Consider the following 18,321-nt stretch of genomic DNA (forward strand, 5'->3'; position numbering starts at 1 on the left):
AAGGTCAAGCGACAGCAGCCTGCATCACAAAGCTTAAACTTTTGCCGAGCCTGGATCTTGTTTCAGGGCCTGTGCCAGACATGCAGGGCCTATTTGTCATTTGTTTGAGGCCCAGCATCATCCAATTGTATAAAAATAGTTACTTGCCTTAGGACAGAGCCAACATACGCTGCCTGACCTATCAAGGTGAAAATCCCACATGGCTGTACTGACGCTGCCAGCCCAGTTTGTAATAGTTAAAAGCTAGTTATCCAGGTGTGAAAACCAAGGTGTTGCTCAACACAGGTGACTTCCGCTTGGCCAAACCAAAAGTTTAGATAGTACAGGGGTTATCTTATTCTCCCAGTTGCTTTTTGTCTCTTTCAGGGTTTCTGGCACACTTCAGGGGGTGGGAGGTAGTGTCCAGTAAATGATACTTCCTTTTTTCTTGGGTTCTGAACCAATCATGAAATAAAAAGAATCTGAAGTGTTTTAGGGGAAAAAAAATCTCTTGGAAACCAAAGGGGTGGTAAAGAGTTTTCTTCTAAAAGCTTTGATGTGGGAAAAATGCTTCCCCCAAGCACCTAAATTATTTGTTGTGGAATTTTATTAAATAAATGCATTAATTGTGAATGAGCACATCAATATAATCTCCCCTTTGAGGCCTACTGTGTACCCAGTGGTTTGCATATGTATCTCATTTAGCACCCATAATATTGCTGTGAATTCAATAACTTGATTTTATAGAAGAGGAAACTGAGTCTTAGAGTGGGGGAGGAATGTCCCCAGGCTTTCATGGCTCGGGTTTGATCTAAATCTATGTTGGCTAAAGTGCTTGGCCACACTGCCTTTTCTAAAATGATGTGGATAAGGAGAAATACTACTGATATGTAGTAGCCTCTTTTTTCCTAAAAGCAAACTAATTTCAGCCACTTCCTAGGTTTTTGCAAATGTTTGCATGAGGGGGTCTGGCAGTATAGTTAGATTTTGTTTTAGTGGTTAATATCTGAGGAATGAAAGGGTAGTGGTGGTGGTGGGGGTTGAAACACAATTGCTATTTAATATCGGAGAAAAATAGCTGTACAGTACTTACTAATAGCTGAGCCTGCTGTTATGCAGGAAACACTAAATTAGGAGTTTGGTTATAGAATCTGAGTGTTATGTGGAAGGCACCCAAGATAGCTCTCGTTTTATACAAGATCATTTGCCATGTACATAATACTGTGTGTGGGGGCCACCTGCTGGAACAGTCAGATGGCTTATACAGAATCAGTGTTCCAGATGCATATATTGGCATAAGAGATTTTCTTTTTCTTTTTCTTTTTTTTTTTTTTTTGAGATGGACTCTGTTGCCCAGGCTGGAATGCAGTGGTGCAATTGCAGCTCACTGCAACCTCTGCCTCTCAGGTTCAAGCAATTCTCCAGCTTCAGCCTCCCGAGCACCTGAGATTACAGGAGTGTGCCACCATGCCCGGCAAATTTTTGTATTTTTACTAGAGACAGGGTTTCATCATGTTGGACAGGCTGGTCTCAAATTCCTGACCTCGTGTGATCTACCCTCCTTGGCCTCCCAAAGTGAGATTACGGGTGTGAGCCACCGCACCTGGCCGAGATTTACTTTTATAATGACCTCTAATATTTGGCATTCAAAATTGTGAAAGGGGGGAAAGATGTCTGAGAAAAATAGAATCTAAGATTGGGACTTGTCTAAGTAATTCTTTCAGATTTCATGAGTTATAGTCCTTAAATGAAAAGGTTTCATGTGGTTATTACCAGGAACCCCATCCAGCCTCTTGTTCATTCTGTCTGGATTAATGTAGATTCTCAAATATATTAGGCTGTGCTTTACTCTTGGTGATAAGTCATCAAAATGACTTAATACTTAAAGTCTGTTATTTCCTTTCCTGTTTAATTGCACACAGTCCCCCCAAATCACACCCTTCTTGTGGCCCAGGGCACTGGCAATTCCTCAGCCAGTGAAGGGAGAGGATTGCTTTCTCTCTAGTATCCAGTTCCCTAAATTCATACTTCACCACAAAACTGTGGAAATATGTGCCATACAAAAGAAGTTTTAACATTTCTATTTTCTTGACTTTTGCATTTTGTCTTGTTATGGTTTTCTAATATATATCCCTGTGTTGATGGATTTTTAGGCCTTTAGGTACCTAGGAGAAATAGATTTGGTCTATTTTGATTTGTTAAGTAAGTACTGACTGCAATTTAAAACCTGCTATTTTTTTGTTCTGTTTTTTTACCAGCTAGCCCCAAGATCTTTGGTAAGTCTCTTAACCCCTCCAAGCCACAATTTCCCCCGTCTTCTAAAAGGGGATAATACTTCATATGAAGTAGTATGAAATATATAAACTATATTAGTACTTTCAATGAAGACTACTTAAGAAAAAGTTGTTTATAGAGTTACTTTTTCTTTTTTCTATATAAAATGTCTGATCTGATTTGTTAAAGGAGTATAGGAGGTTTCAAAACTAGAAAATTAGGTTTTTGTTTGTTTTTCCTGTCTAATCAGCCCAGGCTTACTCTGGATGAGGGCGTGTCCTGTTGTCACACAGTGTGCTCTGTTGGGGACAGTGGGGGAACTTGTAACCCTAGTGTGTGGTTGCTCCCTGGCTAATATTTTAGTTAGAGTTTCTTTTTTATCAAGATAACATTGCCATTGTTTTGTTCTTTTCTTTTCTTTTCTTTTCTTTTTTTTTTTTGAAGACAGAGTCTCGCACTGTCACCCAGGCTGGAGTGCAGTGGCCTGATCTCGGCTCACTGCAAGCTCTGACTCCTGGGTTCATGCCATTCTCCTGCCTCAGCCTCTTGAGTAGCTGGGACTACAGGCATCCACCACCATGCCCGGCGAAGTTTTTGTATTTTTAGTAGAGATGGGGTTTCACTGTGTTAGCCAGGATGGTCTTGATCTCCTGACCTCATGATCCGTCTGCCTTGGCCTCCCAGAGTGCTGGGATTACTGGCATGGGCCACCGCGCCCAGCCCAATTGTTTTGTTCTTTTGAGGAAGACAGATACGAACTTGAAACTTTTTCGTTTAGAAAAATTAGCATACTTGTAAAGGGCAGTTTGGAGGTGCTAGAACTCCCCCTTGTGGGATTCTGAAATATGTCCTATAGCAAATGAAACAAAATAGTGATTTTTTTAAATGCCTCTCACTAAGAGAAGAATCTTAATTAAAATGGCAAGTTATAACTATATCCATCCAGAGATTTACTAAGAATGACAAAATATTAGGTTTTAAATCACAGTAAATCACTGTGCAATATAGGGTTGTTAATTATGTCGAAAACTGTTAATACGATGGTGAATTTTTAACATCTTTTCATTTGAAGAAATATTGTAGGGTAGAGAATTGCCATGTCAGGTTAAGACCTTAACATAGTTAAATTGTTATCCATTTCTTTTAAAAAAACAAAAAACAAAAAACTTAGTTATAAATGTGTACTCTAAGTGTGTTGAGATTTTTTCTTCAAACGTTTTTTGAAAGTTTCAGATCAGAAATACACACTGTCAGGTTTTTGTTGTCCTTTTATTTTGTAGGCACCATTTACTGTTTTCTGTTTCTTGCCCTTTACAAGTTTCTCTTGCCCTTTTCAAGCCAATTCCGTAGCATCTGTGGCTGTGTGCCCACCTCTGTCCATTCACCAGCTGTTTATTGAGTGCTGATGAAGTGATAGGCATTGTGCATTCTAAGCACAAGATGCTTAGAATTCCCTGGGGAAGATAGACCTTGACCAGGTTGTTGTGGGAAGTGTTACAAAAGGTCAGGTAGAAGTTGCTGTGGTGTCTGAAAGGGATATTTAAGCTGGGACATGAAGCATAAATCAGATTTAGCTAGGTGAAGAGGTGGGTGGGTTGGGGGAGTGGGTACAAAGCAAAGGGACAGAAAATTCAAAGGTGGTGAGGCAAGCAGAGCAGAAACTAGACCAGTGAGGTTGGAGCATGCACAGGGAGGCTGAGACTAGGCAGGTGCCGGAGTTTTATAGCTACAGCAGAGGATTTGGGGCTTTTGCCAAGTGATAAGTCTTTGAAGAGTTTTAAACAAATAGTGGCATGACCAGATTTATATATGGGCAAACTCACTCTTGATGCAGTGTGGAGAATGGAGTGGAAAGGGCGGAGGTGGATGCAGGGAGACTAGGAGGAAGTTACTGCACCATAATTTTTTTCTGTAGTTTAGTGTTGTTAGAGTATTTACTTTGACTTTGTGGGCTTTACAGTCTCTGTTGCAAGTACTGAACTCTGCCATCGTAGCATGAAAGCAACAGTAGACAGTCCATAAAGGAATAGGCATGGCTGTGTTCCAATAAAACTTTGTTTACAAAAACAAGCAGCAAACTGGATTTAACCTGTGGGCATAGTTTGCCAACCCCTGATATCTGGGGTATTACGCAAGAGGAGAAGTGAGTGGGTTTAAGGGCTCATGAAGGAGGTATAATCAGTGTGACTTGGTTATGGATTTCTTTGAGAGTAAGTGAGAAGGTGAAATGAAAGTGGTTTTTGGCCGGGTGTGGTGGCTCATGCCTGTAATCCCAGCACTTTGGGAGGCCGAGGCGGGTGGATCGCGAGGCCAGGAGATCACGACCATCCTGGTTAATACGGTGAAATCCCATCTCTACTAAAAAAAAAACAAAAAAAAAAACAAGCACCTGTAGTCCTGGCTAATTGGGAGGCTGAGACAGGAGAATGGCGTGAACCCAGGAGGCGGAGCTTGCAGTGAGCCGAGATTGCACCACTGCACTCCATCCTGGGCGACAGAGCAAGACTCCGTCTCAAAAAATAAAATAAAATAAAAATCAGTTTCAGAAAGTGGGCTTTTTCTGTTTATGTCTTTGATGTTGGGATTTGTTCACAAACAAATTTAAAAATCTAGTTCTTCAGGCTGGTGTATTGGTGCACACCTGTAATCCCAGCACTTTAGGAGGCCAAGGTGTGTGGATTGCTTGAGCCTAGGAGTTCAAAACCAGCCTGGGCAACATGGTGAAGCTCCATCTCTACAAAAAATACACAAATTAACCGTGTGTGGTGGTGCATGCCTATAGTCCCAGCTACCTGGGAGGCTGAGGTGGGAAGTTGGCTTGAGCCTGGGAGGTGGAGGTGGCAAGAGCCGAGACTGCACTGTCTGACTTCAGCTGGACAACAGAGTGAGACGCTGTCTCAAAAAACAACAACAACAACAAAAAAAATGGTTAAGATTTTAGATTCATTTTACAAATCATATTATTCTGTTTAAGAATACTAGCAGATATGAACAATGATTTCTTTAAAAGAGTGTTTAATGTTTGGTCCCATTTACAAACTTAATTAAACTCCTTAAACATTTTTACTGCATTAAAAATATATTTTAAGAAAAAGAATAAAAGAGTCATGGCTCACTACAGCATTGACCTCCTGGGCTCAATCAATCCTCCCATCACAGCCTTCCTAGTAGCTGGGACTACAAGCGCACATCACCATGCCTGGCTAATTTTGGTATTTTTTCTAGTAGAGACAGGGTTTTGCCGTGTCGCCTAGGCTGGTCTCCAACTCCTGGGCTCCAGTGATCCACCGGCTTTGGCCTCCTAAAGTGCCGGGATTACAGACGTGAACCACTACTGTGCCTGACTTATTCCTTTTTTCTGTAGTTTAATTGCCTGAATGACAATTGAAGTAGTTTAAAATGTATTCTTATATAATGTACTTGGGTAAGTCTTATAAATCTAACAAACGTAATTGTAGTGATTCTTTTTAGTAATGCATGTTTCCTGGGTTTTTTAGTAGATATTCACTATTAAGCCAGCCTAGGCTTTGGAGAGTGCCTTCTTACCTTGCCGAGATTTGATGTTTGGCCTGTGGCTCCCGGGTGGAGTACCTTTTTGGAATCACTATGCCAGAGACATTAAACTTAACGAAAGAGGAAGGCTCATAACCCATGTCTTTTAGATTCACATACTGCGCTAAGTTTTTGCTGTATTCACATGCCTGTAGCCCCCACCCTCCTACCCAAGGTGGTATCCCTTGATTGGATTTTTCATTTTCCTTTTCTTAAATGTGTGTTGACATCATCCCAGGTGGCTGTTAAGATCTTTAAATTTGACAGAGTCCTGCATTCTTTTTATATACTTTTGTCTCTTTCATCCATAGCTCTTCCCTGTTAAAAATGATAGTCAACTGAATTTTGGACATCTCTCTCTCTTTTTTTTTTTGGTCTAAGTTGAGGGTCATGGTTTCTAGGTCATGGTACTGATGGAAGGCACACTTAGAATTTTGTTACTTTGTAAACCTACTTTAAAATAACAAACTCCTGTGTTTAAACAAAATTTTCAACAAACATTAGAAATGCTGTGTATATTTAGAACATATTCATCTGCTTATAGGTGTAATAAGGAATTTTCATGTTGCCTGAGGAAGGACTTACAATTTTCATTAGAATGTAAGCTCAGTGACAGTCCTGAGAACAGATTTCTCTGTTTAGCTTACTGTTGTATATCCACTAGAAAGAATAATGTCCAGCATTTAGCAGATACTCAAATATTTATTGAATAAATGAAAAAGTGTAGTTTCTGAATACATGATAGATTGTTTATTATTAGTGTGAGATTGAGCCTTTTACTTACTTTTAAGTTCTTTTCCTCCTTTTTTCTTCTTTTAGGCAGAAACCACTAATACTAGCCTCTTGCAAGTACAACTGGAATGCAGTTTACATAATAAAGTGTGTCAGCAATTAAAGGTAAAATAAAATATGTAGTGTTTTCTCTCTGCTTTCCTTCCTTCCTCTTTGCTTAAAAATAAAACACAAGGCCAGGTGCAGTGGCTCATGCCTGTAATCCCAGCACTTTGGGAGGCCGAGCTGGGTGGATCACAAGGTCAGGAGATCAAGACCATCCTGGCTAACCTGGTGAAACCCCGTGTCTACTAAAAATCCAAAAAGCTTAGCCAGGCGTGGTGGCAGGCGCCTGCAGTCCCAGCTACTTGGGAGGCTGAGGCAGGAGAATGGCATGAACTCGGGAGGCGGAGCTTGCAGTGAGCCAAGATTGCGCCACTGCACTCCAGCCTGGGTGACAGAGCCAGACTCCATCTCAAAAAAAATAAAACACAAAACAGTATATTCTGTTCTCATACATGTGCTGTTACGTGAAATGCTTTTCCTTTCCTCCATAGTTTGAAACCACAAAGTTGAGATGATTTTTTTTTCCTTTTTTCCTCCTTCCTCCAATCTCAGAGTTGTTACCTGGAATCTGATGACGTTTTGCGTCTACAAATGAGCATAATGGTAACAACGGAAAACTCTTCGAAAGAATTTGAAGAAAACACACAAGATTTGTTAGATCATCTCTCTATTGTTTACGTAGCTACAGATAAATCTGAGACCTCAGGTAAGGTGGGATGTTTAAAATTTTTCATTATATTTTGATCAGTCTGCATCATCGTTCTGTATAGCATTTATGTATAGATTGTATCGTAGCAAACCAAGACAAATAACCTTTGCTTTAATTGTTAAGCGATTGTAGTAGTAACTGGTTCTCAACCTGCAACTGCTAAGAAGGCTGTATCATTTTGGGGAGAAGTTAAGTAACAACTACAAACTGCTCTGAGTTTCCTTAGGGATAATTTTTCTTGATGTTTGCAGACAGTAAGCAAATTATGTGGGCATGACAGTTTAATGTAAATATTTACAAAGTATTTGAAGTCTTGGGTTTCTTGTTCCACTTTTAATGATTTGCCTAAGCTCAGTTAACCACATCATGCTGTTTTGTATTTTAAATAGCTAACAGGCTGCAGTTGTTCCTGGATGCTTGACAAGTTCAGTAGAATTTTAGTGTTCAGTTTTATGAATTTTATCTTTGGAAATGTGTGTCCTACTTATCAGAAATAAATGCATTCATCTGTTTAACTTCCTAAGAACTTTATGTGATCCATCAAATTCATAACATAGAATATACTAGTATCTTTTGGTTATCAAGACTCTTCTGAATGTGACTCTATATATGTATTTGTATTCAAAGAAAGGATAGCTTTTATTCTTTGTTTTTTGTTGTTGTTGTTGTTGTTTGGTTTTATTTCTGTTTTTGTTTTTTTTAGACAGGATTTTGCTCTGTAGCCCAGGCGGGAGTGCAGAGATGTGATCTTGGCTCACTGCAACCTCAAACTCCTGGGCTCAAGCAATCCTGCCACCTTGGCCTCCCAAGTAGCTGGGTCCACAGGCACACACCACTATGCCTGGCTACTTTAAACATTGTTTTTTTTTGTTGTTTTTTTTTTGTTTTGTTTTTTGTAGAGTCAGGGTCTCCCTGTGTTGCTCAGGATAGTCTTGAACTCCTGGGCTCAAACAATCCTCCCCTCTTGGCCTCCCAAAGTTCTGGGATTGCAAGCATGAGCCACCCTGCCCTGCCTTGGCAGTCTTAATTGGTCAAACAGCATTTACCTTTCAGTCTTCAGAGCTGGCTGTGGTGGTGCTGGATCAGCAGGCGAGCTCTCCTGTCCTCGGTGCTTGGTGATTCTCATAACCGCCAGGTGAACGTACGTGTGGGGCAGATCCCTGACCCGTGGGGACCATTTCTGTTGCTGAGGGCTAAAAGGAAGCCTGAAACCCGAGATCTCAGAATTTTCTTCTTTCCAAATGTGGTTGTCTAAATGAGGAAATGAGGGGCTTTCTAATCAACAGGAGAACATAGCTTTATTTGAAGTCATCCAGTTCGTTAAGTTCATCCAGAAGTGCATTGTATGACCCTAAACTCAGAATTTTGCTCCTGGTAGTTCCTCATCATTTAGAGGGCTTAGGTTGGTAGGCATTTTTATAAGGATCTTTTTTCTTGTGATTAGAAAAAAAAAAAAAAAAAGCTCCTAGTTTTGACTTCGGTTTTGAGAAATAAGTTAACATTTTTTATAGAAATGTGTAATGTGATATTTTAGTTACTACTACATGAAGGTGTGAGAATGAGATGGCTGTTTTAATCTCTGATTAAATACTCTGTTTTAATACTCTGATTCTTTTGGACAGATGATTCAGCAGTAAATATGTATATATTACATTCAGGAAACAGCCTTATATGGATACAGGTAATTGTAAATGCTTACCCAAAGTAAATTTTGAAATTGCGAGTGTGCATTTAATTGTAGAATATGAGGGCTTTTCAGGAACAGAGACAGTTCTCAGAAGAGACAGAAGCACTATCTCTGTTCTCTTTTTCTTTAACGTAAGCCCCTTTGCCCTTGCTTGAACCTCTGTTTGTATGAAGATTGTCAGCATCCCCTCCATATGGTTATGGCACAGATGCTGAGCAGTTGCTATGTATGGCTGGTCTGTGCGATTTATTCTAACAGTTGATTCAAACTGGATAAATACTCTCCCAGCTGAGAGTAGTAATGTGAGACTTTTCTTCTGTTTCAGGATATACGCCATTTCTCACAGAGAGATGCTCTGTCTCTGCAGTTTGAACCAGTACTACTACCTACTTCTACAACAAACTTTACAAAAATTGCTTCTTTTACCTGCAAAGGTACAGATTTTTAAACAGACTGTCGTTTGACTTTTGTTATCTTGTTGTCATCATGGCACCTCTTTCTACAACTACAGATGAGGCATGGTTTCAAAAAAGTGAAGTGAACGCATTTGATTTCAAGAAGTCCCAGCCTCAGTGGTTCTAAGAGAGTGTGATGTAGCAACTATTGTTGATGCCACTTTTATTCTGCCACATATGTAGGATTTTGAGTTTAAAGCTTAATATTCTCTGTAGAGAATGATTAGGAAGGAAAGCACTGTTACGTTTCTGACGAGAGTCTAAATTTGCAGGCTGTTTTCGAGGGAAAATTGGCAATCTCTATGAAAATTTAAAATGCACATATGTGCTCTTTGATCCTTAATTCTAGTTTTAAGAGTTTATCCTCCAGATATGTGTGTATTCAAAACTGTACCTATAGAAATGTGTGTGTGTGAGGACAGAAGAGCTGAACATCTGTGTTCAGATGTGAGAGAGTGTTCAGAAACATGCATGAACAGTGATGTGAGCAGTGTGTGTACATTTAATTTTTTTTAGAGGATATCTGTGTAATTATACATGCACAGAACACCTGGAAGGATGTTGGAGAAACTGCTAACAGCTGCCTCCTCTAAGATAATTGGGAGTCAGGTTGAAGAAAGGTAGACTTTATTTTCACATTTTTTGTTAGTATTTGAATTTTTAAAAACATATATATAACTTTTAAAAAGTTGGTTATTAGCATCAGAGAGTTAAGAATTGAACACAAGTGACTTAGGATTATGACCTAAATCAAGGAGAGCTTAAAGGTATTATTTTCATCAATCAGCAGTGCTTTCAAATACAGCTCGCTTTCTGCTGGTCAGCTCCCTTTTGCTGTTTAGGTTTTATTCCTTTCTTGCTCGTGCCTCCACACATTCCCCCTTACTCTGCCAAGTGAGCTTCTTGTTTCACTTTTGTCATTTCTGGTAAAGAAGTTGGTTTTAAAAAGTGTGGCTTTCTGGATAATTGGTAACAAAGAAGATGACAGGAACATTTGAGAAAGTAGTTACCTTTTATGTCTGATTCGCTATTTTAATGGAGACAGAAAAGTGAATAAAAAGTTGTAAATAAACAAGACGTAGGTCTTTTGTTCAGGCTTAATGAAAGAAAAGGTACTTAAGCTTCACATTTATTTCTTTATACCACAAAGCAGCTACATCCTGTGACAGTGGAATTATAGAAGATGTGAGAAAAACAACACGCACTCCAACACTAAAAGCATGCCTCTTCTCTTCTGTGGCTCAGGGGTAGGTGACTTCCACTTTCCCTGAAATCTTATGTTGTTGTTGTTGTTGTTTTCCCCTCTAGAAATGGTTTAAAAATATACTGATAGGACTCGTATGATTCTCTCTCTCTGGCCTTGCCGCCCCTTGCCTTCGCACTGCTAACAGGCAGTGAAAGGGATATTAGCTGAATGGGGAAAAGGAAGTGAAATAATTCAGTTTATGAAATAGGTTCAGTGTCAGGCATCCCAGATATGTGAAAAGCGTACATGTTCACATGGTGTTTCTGAGTTGACTTCAGGTCTGGTTTGGCCCTGACGACCTCTGTGAGCTGTGCTGGACACAGCCTGGTTGCTTCCCCCTGGCTTCTAGTTGCTCCTCATGTGAGCCAGAAGGTTGAAGGAGGTGATTGCTGAGGTCGTCTCTGGTGCTAGCTTTCATTTAGTAACGTTTTATGATGCTCCTGTTTTTGCAGTTAGAGGCTTATAAGAGGACTGACTGTTGTCCCACACTCAGGGCTGATAGCATGCATGTCCTCTGTTCACAGGTATTTTAGAATGGACTCTTCTGCAACCCAGTTTCACATAGAGACTCGTGAGAACACATCAGGACTTTGGTCAATATGGTACCGCAACCATTTTGACCGTAGTGTTGTATTAAATGATGTGTTTGTTTCCAGGGAGACCAAGCACATTTTAAAGGTACATACAGTATTTTTTCCCCGAAGTTTTAGCTTATTTTAAGCTTTGTTTAAGGTCAGATGCTGTGAAATTATTTCTATAAAATAATAAAAAATATTCCAATGCTATGAAATTATTTAAATAAAATTTAATTTTAACTTATGATTTTTAAAACATGTATTTTTCTTTTGACATTTTCAGAATTACTTTTAGGAGATTTCTCTTTCTCTCTTTTTAAAAAACTTTTTTTAAAAGAACTCAAAGGGACCAGGATATAACCTTTCAAAATATTTGCTGTTACCATTATTCAAAAATATTATGTATATGGTTTGTTCTAAAAAGGTTATATTTAGTTAAAATGAGCCTGGTTCATGATAAAATAGTAGGGTTAAATATCACTTACTGAAATTTCAAGATTATTTTTGTGAAATTTAAAACAGTGTCATCTTTAAGCATTATTTGTAACCTATCATTTCTATAAAAATATTGCAAATTTTGATCTGGAAATAACTGAGTAAAGTCATACTTTCTGAAATATAGAAGAACGTTAGCATCATACTTTATAAAGATTTTAATCATAATTAGTGTTAGGAAAAGTAATTTCTCTTGCTTCTTTTCTTTTTAGATTCTGAATTTCACTGGCCCTTTATTTCTACCTCCAGGCTGTTGGAATATATTTTCTTTGAAACTTGCTGTTAAAGACATTGCCATAAATCTATTCACCAATGTATTTTTGACTACAAACATAGGTGCCATTTTTGCAATACCTCTACAGATTTATTCATCACCAAACAAGGTATTTTCTACAATACGATATGTGTGTTACAGTTTTCTTAATTACTGTTGTTTTTTATTAATCTTTAGTGCTTGAGTTTTATTAACTGGGTTAAGCTCATGTTCTTTAAGGCTAAGAAACTGAAGGATATTACCAGGCCAGTCTTGGATGATAAATTGTTCAGATATAGAAATCTTTATTTGGAAAGAGTTTTCTTTTTTATAAAGTAATTTGAAGTTCTTGAATGAAATAAGGCATGACCAATAGATTAATAGATATAATTTTCGTTTATTTCCAAAATTTGTAGAGCAATGAATATGTGTTAGCTATAGAAAACACAGTTTGGTTTTTAGTACATACTTGCAATGACTTAAAAAATTAGATTGTTAAATGCTTTATTTGGATCTCTTCTAAGTGACTCTCAGTTGCCCGTAATCCTTGAATTTCCTTAGTGGGCCAAGTCTAAAGCCTGAAAAGATTCACAATTAAGAAAATGCTTTCTGAAATCTGGGTAAATTGTATTTAATTTAGACTGTCTTAAATATGTCTCTTTTTTCTTTAATATTTATTTCTTTTCATTTGGTTATTATTTTTGCTTCTTTTTGCTCCAAGCTATTTTGTATAACTCTGGGTTCTGGTTTTTCTATGCAACATTCATGCAACCATCTTTATTTTTTTCTCACTTACAGTATGGATCTTTCATAGTTAGAAATGTCTCATGCTTAACTAGCTGAAAGCATGCAGATAGGAATTCTAAAATTAAGCAGAGTGTAAGGTTAATTCCATTTATCCATATTTCGAGCAGGGGTGGTTTCTTAGAAATTTTTTTTTCTATTCAAGAGATGCATATCAGCAGAGTGACTGTGAGAGCAGCAGGCAGGTTTCAGGTGCATGTGGAAGTCATGTGTCTGTACTCTCCATACCTGTAGGAAATGGGAAAGTAAATGTCCTGAATAGCTAGGAGTTATAGATCAGCGTACTGTTTCCCAGAAGATTAGGGTTCAGTTAAATAAAACAAAACAAAACAAAACAAAAAAAACCTCTAACCCCTGAGAATGTCCTGAGACTAATTTAATCTTTAAATTTTTTTTTTTTTTTTTTTTTTTTACAGCTAGGGTCTCACTCTGTTGCCCAGGCTTCAGTGCAGCCATGTGATCATAATCTTTCATTCAGATGGCAATTTCGTGTCTTGTGGGCCCAAGGGTCATTCTTGTCATTGATTATTGTGCGTGCAGAATCCACTCAGTGACCCTCCTAGGGAGAGACAGTTCAGATTTCTCTGAAAATCCCTAAAAAATTAGAAAGTAACTTTTTGGCTCGTGGTTAAAGGGAAGTTCACTGAGGTGCAGGCCAATGTCTGCTTTGAATTTTAGTGCATTGGGATTTTTATGTTTAGTGCTGTGTTTTAAGTTATTCATATATTACTTTTCAATCTAGGAAGGGAGTCTGGGTTTTGAAGTGATAGCACATTGTGGCATGCATTATTTCATGGGAAAATCAAAAGCAGGTAAGTATTTTGCTCTTAGGCTTTCTGTAGAACTCTAGTTTGGGGGATGGGAAGTAGTGAGGAAAATTAGCATTTGTCAATGGAATAATTAGTTCTATAAAGGTAATTGCATCATATTCTGTAGAGAGGATGATCATTAACAGAATGACTTAAAATTGTTAAGAACCCTCCAGAAACACCTGGGGTACTTGTGTAAAGAATGCCCCCTTATTATCTAGTAGTTTGTACTTCCGCAAGGGATTTTTTTTTCAAATAACATTGTTTGATCATCATAGCACCCATAGGAAAAATTGGAAGATTCTGATTCTTTTGTAAAAGAACTGACTAGAAGTTAGTAAAAATAACTTGGAATTGTATTTGAGGACTTCAGTTATAGGAGTGTAAACATCTTGCAGAGGGTGCTGGTTGTGATTTGAGACTGAAGGGCCTTAGTGTTGAGGTCCAAGGTGTTTCTTGTTTTGGGTTGTTTTTTTGTGTTTTTGTTTGTTTGTTTGTTTGTTTGTTTTTGTCTTGATTTATAAAGATATTTAAGGAGAGTTTTAAAGTATAGATTTTTTTTTTAAATTAAAGATTCCCACCTCTCCTTCCTGATACCCTCCTTAGGAAGACAGAACAAATCTGTTGGTAGAATGAGGTGAACAATAGACCAGTTATAAACATGCACCTTCTCTAGGATCGGCTCCTGGTCTGTGCCCCCTTTCAAGAACTACTGTTTTCTCTCAGCACTGTAGATGGTGACCTGGAAGACTTGTTGATGATTAGCATGTGTGTGGAAGGAGTTTCACATTTTAGATTTAAAGCTGTTAAAAATGTTCCAAGTATAATTTTGTTTCAGGCTGTATTCATGAGCCATGTGTCTTTTACGTTACTACCTTTACATAATTCAATTTAGTTTTGTTTTACGACATGTTTGTTTAATTTGATATCATTTACCATTGAGTTAGAGGGACTTTTAATTAATAAGCAGCAGAGGACTGAGGTGGCATTTATTAACCCTACAGTCCTCTCAGTTTAAGAAGTTTAATATTCAGCCCTTGGCATTATTTACTTAAGTGAATTATGTTTTCTGTAAATCTAAATATGGAATCTGATCTAACTTTTAGGAAATCCTAATTGGAATGGGAGCCTTTCTCTCGATCAGTCTACTTGGGATGTGGATTCTGAACTTGCAAATAAATTGTATGAAAGATGGAAGAAATATAAAAATGGTGACGTCTGCAAGTATGTCTCCACCGTCTTCTTTTTTGTTCAGTAGTGGGGAGACACTGCTATGGTAGTCCCTCCTCACCTGCGGGGATACATTCTAAGACCCCCACCCCCACCCCACCGTGGATGCCTGAAACTGTAGCAAACCCTATATACGATGCATGAGTTTATTTTTCCTTTATCATAATTTCACAAATAGAAGATTCGTTCTTACTGTAAATCTTAGCAGTCTCAGCATACAATTTTTTTCTATTAAGTCAACAACTTTTCACCCTTTTGGGTAAAAGGAAGCATTTTTTGGCTTCTCTTTGGCATATTTGAATTGTCAGCATCACTGTTCTTGCACTTTAAAGCCATTATTAAGTCAAGTAAGGGCTACTTGAGCAAAAGCACTGTGATGCCAGGACAGTTGACCTGATGACTGAGATGGCTACTAAGTGACTAGCAGGCAGGTAGTGGATCCAGTGTGGATATGCTGGGCAGAGGGATGGTTTGCATGTCCCAGACAAGATGGAGTGGGGCGGCTTGAACTTTCATCATGCTACTCAGTACTGTGTGTAATATAAAAGTTAGGAATTATTTCTGGAATTTTTCACTTAATATTTTCAGACCCCAGGTGATCACAGGTAACTGAAACTGTAGAAAGCAAAACTGTGCATACGGGCCAACGACTGCACGCAGTATTTTATTGATGTTACAGTCCTTAGTTTCTAGTGATTGATACTTCTCTCCAGCTTTTAATTTTGACAAATTTCAAACCTCGGAAGTTGAGGATAGTACAGTGAATTCTCAGATATTCCTCATCTAGATTTTGTTCACCAGATGCTCACATTTTATCACTTTTGCTTTATTTCTCTCTATATGTGTACACACACACATAGAAACACACACACGCAGACTTTTGCCGAGTCATTGAAAGTGAGCTGTAGATGTCATACTTCAACTCTCAATACTTTATTAGGAAATTCTTTATTTCCTAAGGAGAATATTTTCTTGTATCTAACTATACTACCGTTGCATACCCAACAAACTTGACATTCATATAATTATATTGTTTAATATACAGTCTGTGTTAAAAATTTTCCCTAGTTGATCCAGTAGTGTTCATTATAGCTGCTTTTTTCTTTATCTTTTCTTTGAATCCAGAATCCATTTAAAGGCCATGCATTGCATTTGGTTGTCATGTTTTCTTAGTTTTCTTTAGACTAGTGTTCCTACCTTTCATCATGTTTCATCATGTTGATACTTCTCAAAAATTCAGGCCAGTTGTTTTATAAAACATTCCACACTCTGGATTTTTCTGTTTGCTTCCTCAAGTTCATGATCTGGTTAAATGTTTTTGGCAAGAATATGAGTTACCTGGTTGAACTTGTGTCTGTATTATTTCATCTCATCAGGAGGTACATAAATGTCAGTTTGTTCCATTACTGGCATTGCTGAGTTCAGTCACTTGGTTTAGGTGATGAGTGACAGAACTCTCCATTGAACATACCTTTTTCCTTGTATAATTAATAAATCTGTGCTGTGACAGTTTGATAAATTACCATATAAATGCCCTGTTCCCTAAGGATGTTTCATCCCATGGTTTTAGTATTTATTGATAATCCTTGCTGGAATCAGTTGTTAGACAAATGGCTGCAAAATGATGTTTCTGATTATTTTGTTCGTTCTACGTTTATTGGCAGATTATTTTTTTCTAAAAGAGTATTTCTCTTGCTTTTAAGCATCACTCTGATTCTTTAGTTGCAGTGTTGTACTCTCTTACCATCACTATAAATTTTGATGATAAATTGTTCTAAATTTGGCTGGTAGGAGCTCTTTGGCTGGCTTGTGTGGTCCTTTGAAATGTTCCTGTTGTTGTTTGAGTGCTTCCTTGCTTTCTAGTAAAACAGGGCTTTCTAGGGTCAATCTTGTACTTTCCCATCCCCAGACTTAGAGTAAACCATTTCCCCAAGAGCCCTTTTCCTGTAAGTGGGAATAGTATTTACTGATTTCCCTAAATAACAAAAGTATTAAATATTAAATTTTTAAATAGCAAAATTATTTTTCATAATAGTTTCTTTATCAATTAAACAGGAGGAATGTTTTGGGAACCACTCGATTTGCTCACTTGAAGAAATCCAAGGAGTCAGAGTCCTTTGTTTTCTTTTTGCCTCGTTTGGTCGCAGAGCCTGGCCTCGTGTTAAACTTCAGCGCAACTGCCCTTAGGAGCAGCGTGGTGAGGACTGTGTGTCTTTCCATATCTTTGTCAGTGACTCCCCAGTGCTTGGGTTTTCAAAGTACCAGATTTTCCACCTAGAGCTACTATTTCAAAGCCAAAATTAAGGAGATGTCAAAAGAACTAGATGAGCAGTAAAACTCTAAGCAGACTGAAAACGCATGAAACAAATAGACTTTGAATTGAATGTACACTCCATAAATGTGTCAGTTAACAAAGTACTCAACTGCAAACAGCAGAGAAAATCTTGACTGGCTTAATTAGGAGTCATTTTATAACAAGAAGCTCAAAGGGGAGAAGTCCAGAGGAAGTCAGGTTGTGCTCTCTGTGATGCCATCAGGGACTGAGGCTTCTCTCCCTGTCTACTGTCCATCCTTAGCGTGTTGGCTTCGGTGCTTGTCTGTGCCTCTCTTGTCCAGCTCTGGTGGCAGGAAGACTGGGCAAAGAGAAGGAGGTGCCTCCAGCAGACTTCCATTTATGTCTCATGGCTAAGAACTCTATACCACCCGTGACGTGAATTATAATGTATGCCGTATCAGGTGCCCATAGATTTTCTTGGGGATGACATCCTCAGGCCGGTGTTTAACTTTTTATTTTTAAATGATTTCAACTTAGAGAAAAGTTTTTGGCAAGAGCTCCCAAAGAGAAAATCAGGAGCTTGCAAAAAGAAAAGAATGTTTTTGCAAAGATTTCTCAATTTTTAATGTTTGCCACACTTGCTTGAACATTCTCTTTCTGCATACACATGTCTTTGTGAGCCATCTGAGTGTCAGACGTTACACCCTCTTACCTCTAACTTTCAGTGTGAATTATTTAAGAACAAGGGCTTTTTTCTGAACCAGAGTATAATGATCAAAATCAGAAAATGTAACAATCATGATGGTGTTATTTAATCTATGGTGTATATATATACAGTATATATGTATATATACTACATATATACAGTATATGTAGATCAAGTGTTTTCAGAGATCCCACTGTCATACTTTATAGCCTTTTTTTTTCTGGTTCAGAATCCAGTCCAGGATTTCTCATTTCATTGGCAGATCTTTTTAGTCTCCTTTAATCTTCCCCAGCCGTTCTTTGCCTTTTATGACATACACATTTTTGAAGCGTGCTGACCATTGATTTCCTATGATGTTTCTTGATTGGAGTTACGTGATGTTTCCTCATGATTAGGTTATGCTTTTTTTGGCCAGAATATCTCAGGAGGGATGCG

At 38.1% G+C, this 18,321-nt stretch overlaps 1 protein-coding gene across 8 annotated transcripts in view; it reads left to right on the forward strand.

Annotated features, from left to right (window-relative positions):
- TMEM131L (transmembrane 131 like) overlaps nucleotides 1-18,321 on the forward strand; it is a 178,062-nt gene that overhangs the window by 114,970 nt on the left and 44,771 nt on the right. For 4 of the 8 annotated variants that reach the window (XR_012435177.1, XM_074040649.1, XM_005556103.4 and 1 more), the window contains 10 exons: nucleotides 6,625-6,702; nucleotides 7,195-7,348; nucleotides 8,974-9,032; nucleotides 9,364-9,472; nucleotides 10,644-10,740; nucleotides 11,264-11,417; nucleotides 12,022-12,192; nucleotides 13,609-13,678; nucleotides 14,782-14,899; nucleotides 16,961-17,102. Coding sequence is in view for 6 of the 8 variants with exons in the window: in XM_074040649.1 (XP_073896750.1) it covers nucleotides 6,625-6,702; nucleotides 7,195-7,348; nucleotides 8,974-9,032; nucleotides 9,364-9,472; nucleotides 10,644-10,740; nucleotides 11,264-11,417; nucleotides 12,022-12,192; nucleotides 13,609-13,678; nucleotides 14,782-14,899; nucleotides 16,961-17,102 (1,152 nt within the window). In the remaining 2 variants the exon portion in view is untranslated. The remainder of the gene's footprint in view (nucleotides 1-6,624; nucleotides 6,703-7,194; nucleotides 7,349-8,973; nucleotides 9,033-9,363; nucleotides 9,473-10,643; nucleotides 10,741-11,263; nucleotides 11,418-12,021; nucleotides 12,193-13,608; nucleotides 13,679-14,781; nucleotides 14,900-16,960; nucleotides 17,103-18,321) is intronic. The other 4 variants (XR_012435178.1, XM_074040650.1, XM_005556104.4 and 1 more) reach the window with 1 other exon arrangement.

This window comes from Macaca fascicularis, chromosome 5 (assembly GCF_037993035.2).
Source record: "Macaca fascicularis isolate 582-1 chromosome 5, T2T-MFA8v1.1".
Classification (NCBI taxonomy): Eukaryota; Metazoa; Chordata; class Mammalia; order Primates; family Cercopithecidae; genus Macaca; species Macaca fascicularis.